The sequence below is a fragment of the Coregonus clupeaformis genome, chromosome 17 (genome assembly GCF_020615455.1).
Source record: "Coregonus clupeaformis isolate EN_2021a chromosome 17, ASM2061545v1, whole genome shotgun sequence".
Taxonomy (NCBI): domain Eukaryota; kingdom Metazoa; phylum Chordata; class Actinopteri; order Salmoniformes; family Salmonidae; genus Coregonus; species Coregonus clupeaformis.
Window position 1 is genome coordinate 27,667,128 of NC_059208.1, and position 11,660 is coordinate 27,678,787.

Genomic DNA, 11,660 nt, shown 5'->3' on the forward strand with positions numbered 1-11,660 from the left:
CATACTGTCTGCTACACTAGTGGACTGTCCCTGTTCTGAATTATTCATCGGCTCAATATGGGGAGCGACTGACCCGCCTCCTAGCCTCGGTCCCTCTATCTATCTGCATCCCAAATGGCACCCTATCCCTTATATATCCCCTACGGGCCCTGGTCAAAAGTAGTGCACTATATAGGGAATAGGGAAGCCATTTGGGACGCAGCCTATGTCTCTGTCCTGGGAGCTCCCACTAGGCCTGACTAGACACAAGATGGCTGAAAGAGAAGAGAGAGAAGAGAAGCAGCTAGCAGCATCCCAGGGTCACAGGAGTCAGGATGTAACATCTGGAACCAGGGACTGAGAGAGAGGGAGGGAGGGAGGTGGAATATATCCAGGACCAATTCCTCCAGGAAGGACAGACAGAGGATTCAGACTGCAGGAACTAGGATTAGAAAGAGGACATCACCGCTAGCTAGCGGTCGATTCTGGAAAACAAATAATCAACTCTGGTTTCTTTCCAGAGGACCACAGTGGAAATAAGCCCTCAGTCTTTACGGTGTAGTCTCTGGCTAGAGCAACCTTCTACTTTTAATTATCAAATTCCCCTGCCAGGTGAGGCTGTTCATGCATGGTGGAGAAGAAAAAATAAAATCCTACATTTTGTGTCTACATTTCACAGAGAAGATGATCAGTTAAGAATAGAACAGGTGAGAATCATAATCTATGACGTACAGTCAACTCAACTGGTAGGGGAGGGTGAATTATATCCAGATAGAGGTGTCAAATATAGAGCCAGCGTAACAGAAGTATCACCCCTGTGGCACACATGATGTCATTGAAGCGGGGAGGCTAACGTTAGTTACTCTGTCCAGACTAGAAAGGGTCGCTGATTAAATTCTACCCGTAACGTACGACGCATTCAGAGTAGTGCGTTGTCCCGGATACAGGCAGGGGGTGGGGGTGGGTAGGTGGAGGTTGTGTGTGTGTGTGTGTGTGTGTGTGTGTGTGTACAGGAGGGGAGGCCAACTGAATAAGGCCAGGTCACTTAACTCCATTAACACCCAGGTGGATGAAGTGCCTGTGTACTAATTAGGACAGGGACAGACAGACATGAATCAATAGGAGAGAGAGGAGAGGTTACGTCCCAAATGGAACCCTATTCCCTATACAGTTCACTACTTTTGACCGGGGCCCATAGTGAATAGGGTGCCATTTAGGACACACCCAGAGAGCTCAGCTCGCCATATAATACGCAGCACCCAATACACTAAATACACCCAACAGTGCTGACTATCCTCTGGTCTGTCCACACCAATGGAGCCTCCACTGACTATCCTCCGGTCTGTCCACTCCGAAGGAGCCTCCACTGACTATCCTCCGGTCTGTCCACTCCAATGGAGCCTCCACTGCCTATCCTCCGGTCTGTCCACTCCGAAGGAGCCTCCACTGACTATCCTCCGGTCTGTCCACTCCAATGGAGCCTCCACTGCCTATCCTCCGGTCTGTCCACTCCAATGGAGCCTCCACTGCCTATCCCCAACCCCTGTTAAAATCATGTACATCTGCCATCTCTAAAGCAGAGTCAAGCCCAAACTAATTTCACACTTTTGAGATGAACAGCAAGACTGGTGCAGATAGGGTGGTGTTGGTCCAAAACTTGATGAACACCAAGACTGGTGCAGATAGGGTGGTGATGTCTAAACCTTGATGAACACCAAGACTGGTGCAGATAGGGTGGTGTTGGTCCAAACCTTGATGAACAGCAAGACTGGTGCAGATAGGGTGGTGGTGTTCCAGACCTTGATGAACACCAAGACTGGTGCAGATAGGGTGGTGTTGTCTAAACCTTGATGAACACCAAGACTGGTGCAGATAGGGTGGTGTTGGTCCAAACCTTGATGAACACCAAGACTGGTGCAGATAGGGTAGTGTTGGTCCAAACCTTGATGAACACCAAGACTGGTGCAGATAGGGTGGTGTTGGTCCAAAACTTGATGAACACCAAGACTGGTGCAGATAGGGTGGTGTTGGTCCAAACCTTGATGAACACCAAGACTGGTGCAGATAGGGTGGTGTTGGTCCAAAACTTGATGAACACCAAGACTGGTGCAGATAGGGTGGTGTTGGTCCAAACCTTGATGAACACCAAGACTGGTGCAGATAGGGTGGTGTTGTCTAAACCTTGATGAACACCAAGACTGGTGCAGATAGGGTGGTGTTGGTCCAAACCTTGATGAACACCAAGACTGGTGCAGATAGGGTGATGTTGGTCTAAACCTTGATGAACACCAAGACTGGTGCAGATAGGGTCGTGTTGGTCCAAACTTTGATGAACACCAAGACTGATGCAGATAGGGTGGTGTTGGTATAAACCTTGATGAACACCAAGACTGGTGCAGATAGGGTGGTGGTGTTCCAGACCTTGATGAACACCAAGAGTGGTGCTGATAGGGTGGTGTTGGTCTAAACCTTGATGAACACCAAGACTGGTGCAGATAGGGTGGTGGTGTTCCAGACCTTGATGAACACCAAGACTGGCGCAGATAGGGTGGTGTTGTCTAAACCTTGACGAACACCAAGACTGGTGCAGATAAGGTGGTGTTGGTCCAAACCTTGATGAACACCAAGACTGGTGCAGATAGGGTGGTGTTGGTCCAAACCTTGATGAACACCAAGACTGGTGCAGATAGGGTGGTGTTGGTCCAAAACTTGATGAACACCAAGAGTGGTGCAGATAGGGTGGTGTTGGTCCAAACCTTGATGAACACCAAGACTGGTGCAGATAGGGTGGTGTTGGTCCAAACCTTGATGAACACCAAGACTGGTGCAGATAGGGTGGTGTTGTCTAAACCTTGATGAACACCAAGACTGGTGCAGATAGGGCGGTGTTGGTCCAAACCTTGATGAACACCAAGACTGGTGCAGATAGGGTGGTGTTGGTCCAAAACTTGATGAACACCAAGACTGGTGCAGATAGGGCCTGTTGGTCCAACCCTTGATGAACGCCAAGACTGGTGCAGATAGGGTGGTGTTGGTCCAAACCTTGCATTCTTGACGTCCCACACCCATCTTTCATTGCACAAGGTTTTAAACTGCCACAGATGCATATGCTCACTGATCTAGCCTACATTCAAGGACAAACCCCACAAATGCACATTCACATGTTCAGATGAACACAGGGCAGAAGAACACACACTGCCACTGCATAGGCCTCCACTTCATTCACTACGGTGCACTTTCATCACAGCACTTTTTAATTGAACACAAAGGGGGTCAAAGCAGCCAGGCTCTTTCTCCCTTATGCCCACCAGGGCAGGTGATCTCAGGCGTCAAATCCCGACTCAGCCCAAACAACAACAACAACAACAACAACAATAACAACAACAACAATGCCTGCCACCCTAATGACAGCCCATCTCTGATTCTGCATCCTAAGGACTAACAAGGCTAATTAAGCTCTAGTGTTAATGGTAATTCCAGTGTGTATGTGTGTGTGTGCGTGTGTGTGTGTGTGTGTGTGTGTAATTCCAGCTCAGCCCCATGATCAGACCATTAAAGAGAAAAAAGGAGGGATTTAGTGAACAACACATTGGTGAGCCCAGATATACATTTTAAATGACTTGCCAGGAAACCAGGGAATGATGAAACACAATCTGTTAAGAGTTTCTCCACAGATTAGAGGGTCTATACATCCTCCCACTCTTCTCCATAGGAAGAAAGGATTGGGAGGAGAGCTTAAGACCACACAGAGCAGGCGTTAGACCAAGGGACTTAATATGAATCTGTCCATACAGCAGTACAGCTATCTACACATTTAAAAAAGCAGCTTACCTACAAGACAAACATTGAATCACAACAAATGTCTGGTTTGATTCCAGTTGAGGAAGCACAATAATTGCTATAACTATACTACCATACCAACACTGTTGCATCCCCATATTCCGATGTTACAGTTACTTACACAGACAGACTCACTGCTGTGCCATCCAAGACAAAGCAGCAGTGGTGGAGTAGCAAGGCCAAGCCTTTATTTTAGGGGGAGAAGTGTGATATTTGATTCACAATGCTAAGAACACACTGCAGCTCATTAGGAGAGAGAGAAAAAAAGCAGATAGCAGGAGAAGACCTCGGATGGATCCGTCTTTACGGAACGAGAGGAGCGTCCAGAGACTACGGCCTGTAAATTGTTAATAACCTTTCATTGAGCGGGAGAGCAGCGAGAGAGCAGCGCAGAGTATAGTAACATGTCTGATGATAAATTAGCCCTGGGGCCCCTTGTTAAAGTCAGATAGAGCCAGGTGCAAGGTTTATCTGTAATAGGGTAACCTAGAACTCAGTGAAGAAATGAATTGAAATGTGTTAGACAACTGTTTTGGTGACAGAATTTGGGGTGAGCTGTTGTAACTTTTCAAGGTTTATGCTCTGTTCTGTGTTGGAACTGTGATGTTATGCATTTCACAGACTCCTGTTATGTCTGCACACTAACAAAATGCCATTGTGTTCTGGAACTGTTGCTTGTATAAAATAACTGTTGTGTAACAATATGATTGTATTATCATCCCTCTATATGAGGGACCTGCAACCATCTCCCTAGTGAGTTCTTCCCTGACTGGAAATCAGAGACAGATCTCCCTCACAGCTGCTTGTATTAAATATTTTTCTATTATACCTTAAATAGTCTTTGCCTAAATCTTTGGGATTAAGTTATCCATAACATAGTGAAATAAAGCTTGCATTTTATAATAAATTAGAGACTTGTTTTGTTACACATCACCATAGTGAGATGAATATTGTTTTGCAATTTTCCACCACAAAGAGCAGGCTAGATTAGTTGATGTTTATTTGGAAAGACTAAATTGAAATGTAAGCATATCTACTGGTATAATGTAAAATAAATGTTTCATGCGCCTTGCATACTTTAAGTACCATTATTCATATTGGCTCAAAATGTTAGAAAAGTTTACTGACAGCTTCAGTTCACCAAATCGATAATACTGCTGCATTAAAACTACAAGGTGTTATTTTAACCTGCCTTAACTTGGACTGGATACATGAGAATGAGATAGCTTTAAGGCATAAGATACAGCAATATAACATGTTTTAAATATATATATATATTGGGTTTGGCCTGAGTGTTTTGTGTTGTAAATTGTATAGTGCAGCATGGCAGGTATTTCCATACAGGTGATTACTCACTTTGTCAGGAAATGAATCAAACCTGAATGAAGCAATCAAGGATCATGTCCTGCAGAATGCAGCCTGAATCTTTAATACACAAGCACCATGTCCTGCAGAATGCAGCCTGAATACACAAGCAGTCCAACTAAGAAAAGAAAAAACCCATAACTGCCCTGCAGGCACTTAAAGGAAAACTCCACCCAAAAACTATATTTTGGTATTTGTTTCATTAGTCCATTGTTGATATAGTCCCAAAATGTTTTGCATGTCAGCTTTCAAAACTTTCAAAATACATAAATACAGCCGGCAAATGCATCATTTGATGCAAAATGCATCATACCGGCTGTATTTCTGGGTTATTATTTACTGAAATAATGACCCACAGACAGCTCCACAAATGAGCATTACATTTCATCAGCGACTCAATCGAATATGATGGCTCCCTACACTCTTAGAAAAAATTGTGTTATCTAGAACCTAAAAGGGTTCTTCGGCTGTCCCCATAGGAAAACCCTTTGAAGATTCCTTTTTGGTTCCAGGTAGAACCCTTTTGGGTTCCATGTAGAACCCTTTCCACAGAGGGTTCTACCTGGAACCGTAAAGGGTCCTACCTGGAACCAAAAAGGGTTCTCCTATGGGGACAGCCGAGGAACCCCTTTGGAACCCTTTTTTCTAAGAGTGTAAGGTAAGGAGATCCAGTGGTATTACTGCTATATGAAGTGGATGGTGAGGTGAGAACAGAGAGGAGGCAGAGAGAGGAGGTCTGGTCTAGAGCCCTAGGGAGTCCTGCTGTGGAAGGCAACAGGCTGAGAGGTGAGAAACCACACAACATCAATGAGAGAGAGAGAGAGAGAGAGAGAGAGAGAGAGAGAGAGAGAGAGAGAGGAGAGAGAGAGAGAGAGAGAGAGAGAGAGAGAGAGAGAGAGAGAGAGAGAGAGAGAGAGAGAGAGAGAGAGAGAGAGAGAGAAGGAAGGAAGGAAGGAAGGAAGGAAGGAAGGAAGGAAGGAAGGAAGGAAGGAAGGAAGGAAGGAAGGAAGGAAGGAAGGAAGGAAGGAAGGAAGGAAGGAAGGAAGGAGAGGGGGGTAAAAGTGAAAGAGAAAAGGAGAGAGACCAGGTTGGTTGAAACAGTAATGAGGTGAAGGGGCACTCGCCACAAAATGACTTCTCCTCTTTCTCCTCTGTCACTCAGACAGACCCTTCACTCCTCCTCTTCCAGTTACCTGTCTTCTGCTGCCTACCTTACCTCTCCTCCCCAATACAATCACTACCACAGATAATATAGACACAGACCAGTCAACAATATGTGTGAATCCCAAATGGCACCCTATACACCAATTTTTGCCAGAGCATTTACCCTTGGACGGTTTCCCTTAACAATGTCCTTAGCAGAGCTTCAGTTGAAATGTAAAGGTTGGGAGTTGCTTGGCAACAAACCTAATATCAAACATCACTCTCTTTCTTCCTGGCCAGAGGCTCCTTTGAAAATCTCCCATTTCCCAACTAATTGCTTTCATACTGATATCAAAAAGCAATGTCTCATGGTTTTCTTATTCATTACGTTTGGTCATCAGTCAGGTTGGAGGCACATTTGAGACATATCAAAAAGCCTAAACATACACCCAGACCACAATATCAAATAATGTATAAATTAAAGCAGAAAACATTGAGTGAAGTGATGACATTCCTAAAGCCCAATCACTGTAACTGTGGCTGCTGCACAGTTTTACTTCCCATATTTCTAACTTTTTTCTTCACAGGAGTTCTTTTGGAATGGATAGACCCCCCGATTTCCCACCCCAGGGAGAGAGAGAGACACACAACAAGGCAGCCTTGAGGTCAGCTGCCCTCCCATTCCTCCAGGCCAGCGCTGAATCACTCCCCACCACAAACACTGGAACAATAGTACGGTTCGTGGCCCCCAGCCACCCGACCTATCCAGTAGAGAATAACTTTCAATTTGGAACACACACACAAACGTGCGCACACACGCACACACACACCAAGCGTGTGCACAAATGCACGCTCACACACACACATGCACACACACACACACAAACTGTATCTCTCTTCCTTTAATCTCTCTTTCACTCTCTCTTTTGAAGTGCTGCTGACACCTCTGACAGCAGTGTTCTATAAAAGGCTGCTGATTGTAGAAGTATTTTCAGAGGACCACCACATCACGGCACAGGGAAGGTGAGAAACACATTACTTCATCATCTCACTTTTCTCTTCAACAAAACAACAGAGTTGCTGCTAGGGCTGTGAAGCTCATGGAATTCTGGATGACGGTTATTGGTCAGCAAAATGACTGCAGTCACCGTAGCCTCCTGTAGCTCAGTTGGTAGAGCATGGCGTTTGCAACGCCAGGGTTGTGGGTTCGATTCCCACGGGGGGCCAGTATGAAAAATGTATGCACTCACTAACTGTAAGTCGCTCTGGATAAGAGCGTCTGCTAAATGACTAAAATGTAAATGTAAATGTAATAACCGTTTAAAAAAAATAAAGACTTTAACTTTTTTTTAAACTACTCACCTGACTGCATGTGCTGCTGCTGCAGGGAGGGGGCGTTGCTTAGGCAACTGAAGACTCGTTTGCTACAACATCTGGCTTGTTTCAGCAAGGAGCAACAAAGTTTCATCACGTTGTAGTGACTATGTTACTGTAGAGTCCATGTTACATCAGAAACGGACTCAACCGCACGAATGCCCGGCCGTCCCGTCTCCAGTCAGCTGTTCGTTCCACACACCCCCAAACAATTAAAATTACAATAATACTTTTTAAAAGCGGTTATGACGGTTATTTTATTTTCATGACGGTCTTCATCCATAACCGTCATTTACAAGGCTATTCTGTAATTGTGCCAGGCCTAGTTGCTGCTGCTGGTAAATGATTACAGTATTGTGCCAAAATGAAACCAACACACTGCAGTCAGTGGGAAAAGATGGGTGAAACTCATATGTGCACATCATAAGAGTACGGAGGAAGAAAACATTTTGGGATGTGGTTATGGATGATGATTATGCTGCTGCAAAACTCATGTTTTCTACTACTACTGCTACTGCTGCTATAGCCTTCGGCTTGCAGGCTTCCTCTGATTGATGAACAAGTCTAGGAAGTATGGTAACACAAGACTACTACTACTACTACTACTACTACTACACAGTAGTATCTTAAGCTGTCATGAGTGCTCTAGGTGGGAGGGTTCTCTACTCACCAGGCGTTTGATGATGCGGAGCAGTAGTCTGTGTTGTTTAGGCTGGGTCTGGAGCTGCAGCGCGTGGCTGAGGCTCTGGAGGTTCAGGGGGCTGTCCCCTCCATACAGCTGCATCAGTAGGGATAGACACTGACTGGTCTCCTCATACACCTCCACATCCCCACACGGCAGCTACAGTACAGCGAACACACACAAAGACAACAAAATATTATTTAGGTGTGCCGGTGCTACCAAACGTTTTCCAGGAATGGGGTGCTCATCTGGGATAGCTTTCTGCAATACTTAGGATCTACACAACAAAAGACCAGTAGTGTTATTTCTGGTTACCGCTTTTATACAACTGTTCTATTCAGCTCTACTGTACCTATATAGTGCTTGTTGTTCTCAGTTTGGTTTCTGCTCTTAGGGAAATGTCAACCTTGACTCATACACCTGTAATGAGATAACACAATGTAAACCACTGTGATGTGATTAGACTGACTCATCATCACCTGGTCCTGTGCGTAATCTCCAAACCACTTCCTGACAAACTACAGCCTAGTCACCAGCAGGCTAACTACAGCCTAGCCACCAGCAGGCTAACTACAGCTTAGCGAACAGCAGGCTAACTACAGCCTAGTCACCAGCAGGCTAACTACAGCCTAGCCACCAGCAGGCTAACTACAGCCTAGCCACCAGCAGGCTAACTACAGCCTAGCGACCAGCAGGCTAACTACAGCCTAGCGACCAGCAGGCTAACTACAGCCTAGCGACCAGCAGGCTAACTACAGCCTAGCCACCAGCAGGTTAAACGTTGGTATGGGACGCTATAATGACATCATATTCTGGTTGTAGAGACCTCAGAGAACCAGATCTGAACCATTAAATACTTATTTTTCTGGTCACTAAAAAGCTGTCTAAAAACATTATTTTACAATCAGTATACAACCGGACCATAACGACACAAGGTTGTGAGGAACAGCCTCCATCAGAAGAGTCCAGAAAGGAACCATTCCAAGAGGTGATCAACATCCCGCTTTCATTTTCACTGCATTTCTTTGGTTCAATCTGGTCTCAAACTGGATTTGGTTCCTCCATAATTTCCTGGTCAGCATCTCTTTATTTCCCTTCTCTTCATGTTGCCAACACCTTGACAGTGAAGGTGTCAGATGCCTCGGATAGTGACAGGCTGCCATGGCAGGGATGAGTGACATCTCAATCTGTGGGAGAAATCTCCATTAACTCAGCTGTCTCGTCTGCCCTTCCCTCTTCCATTCCAATTCTTTATGCTCTGCACTGAATGTCTCCATCCCACATGGCACCCTATTCCCTATGGTCCCTGGTCAAAAACAGTGCACTGCGTAGCGGTCTATGGCACTGCATCGCAGTGCTAGAGGCGTCATTACAGACCCGGGTTCGATCCCAGGCTGTATCACAACCGGCCGTGATCGGGAGTCCCATAGGGCGGCGCACAATTGGCCCAGCGTCGTCCGGGTTAGGGGAGGGTTTGGCCGGTGGAGGGGGGCTTTACTTGGCTCATTGCGCTCTAGCGACTCCTTGTGGCGGGCCGGGCGCCTGCAGGCTGACCTCGGTCGTCAGGTGAACAGTGTTTCCTCCGACATATTGGTGCGGCTGGCTTACGGGTTAAGCGGGCGGGTGTTAAGAAGCGCGGTTTGGTGGGTCATGTTTTGGAGGACGCATGACTCGACCTTCGCCTCCCGAGCCCGTTGGGGAGTTGCAGCGATGAGACAAGATCGAAATTGGGGAGAAAAAAGGGGGTAATCAGTGCACTACAAAGTAGTGCACTATAAAGGGAACAGGGAGCCTTTTGGGACATTACCAATGCCATGCTGCTATTCCATGGACAGCTCTGCCGATACTGGTGCCAAATCAGAGCCATGATGACGTCTCTGGAAGGAGATTTATAATGTAACCTGAGACTGATAAAAATAACGCAGTCTGTGCTGAAGGTAAGTATGGGGGGGTTACTGTGATAGGCAGTTCCATAGTTTCTGTTCCGTTTCTGTATTTCTGTGTCAAACAGTACTGACTGACTGAGGAACCATCCATGGGAGGACTCTCTCTGTGCAACTAGGTATAATAGTAGCCTGGTACCATGTCTGGTTATGCTGTATAGCTATCTCCTATGGTCATTGTTTGCTAATAACAAAACATACGAATTGGCTATACAAAACAAACAGATGTGGGACCAGGCTAGGTATAGTGGCCCTGCCCTGATGAGACTGCCTGCTGTGGACATTAGCGGCTAGGGGGCTAGGCAAGGGGGCCAGGGTAGGGGGCTAGGGTAGGGGGCCATGCTAGGGAGCTAGGCTAGGGGGCTAGGCTAGGAGGCTGGGCTAGGGAGCTAGGCTAGGGGGCTAGGGTAGGGGGCTAGGCTAGGGGGCTAGGCTAGGGAGCTAGGGGGTTAGGCTAAGGGGCTAGGTTAGGGGGCTAGGGTAGGGGGCCATGCTAGGGGGCTAGGCTAGGGATCTTTGAAGCTTCATCAAGAGAGAGAGACACTTTGGGTTATAAGCAATGGCCCTTCTATAGGAACCCATCACATCACTGTGACCTAGCAATGAAACCCAGCTCAGCTCAGGGCTTCTCCCTCCAGTCCCCACCCAGTCCTCTACTTCAGTAAAAGCTAAAAGCTAGGGGCGTAATCACTTGGGGTTTAGGCTCCTTTCACCGCTGATCCGTTGCTGCCCTCTTCCACTCAGCCTCAGTCCCATGGGGCTGAGGTGGCAGGGGCGCAGAGAGGGCCTAATCCTGCCCCTCTTTTGTACGCCGGCCGCCACTCAGCACGGGCCGAATGCCGGAATCCCAAACAATGATCCAGAAAGAGCCCGCCCCCAGGTCTCTCCCAAAATGCCCAGCATTCTAAACTCCCTGCTCAAGCCAAACCCACCACTGAAAGGCTCTTTAGTCTCACTGTGCAGTCTTGTGCTGATAGTATTGTTCAGATGCCAATCCCAAGTCAAAACAGACAAGAGTTAACACCTGCTCAGCAGGCTTTACATCAATGTCCTGTTTACTCAACAGTGGTAGTAGATGCATCTAAAGAAGGATAAGAAATCAAATGCAATGAATCCAATGCATGAAATCAAAAGGTATTGAAGTGGGCTGAAAGAGGAGAGGGGAGCAACAAGTGGACTGACGTGTAGCAGTGCTGTCCTCAGAGTTCTGCCCCCATCATGACATAACATACTGCCCCTCCCCAGAATGAATTTACTCACTCACACATGCATACACGTGGCTGGCTGGCTGGCTGGCTGGCTGGCTGGCTGGCTGGCTGGCTGGCTGGCAGGCA

At 46.8% G+C, this 11,660-nt stretch overlaps 1 protein-coding gene across 1 annotated transcript in view; it reads right to left on the minus strand.

Annotated features, from left to right (window-relative positions):
• LOC121543902 (serine/threonine-protein kinase ULK4-like) overlaps positions 1–11,660 on the minus strand; it is a 142,450-nt gene that overhangs the window by 15,724 nt on the left and 115,066 nt on the right. Inside the window, 1 exon segment of the mRNA XM_045225985.1 lies at positions 8,372–8,542. Within this exon segment, the coding sequence (XP_045081920.1) occupies positions 8,372–8,542 (171 nt within the window).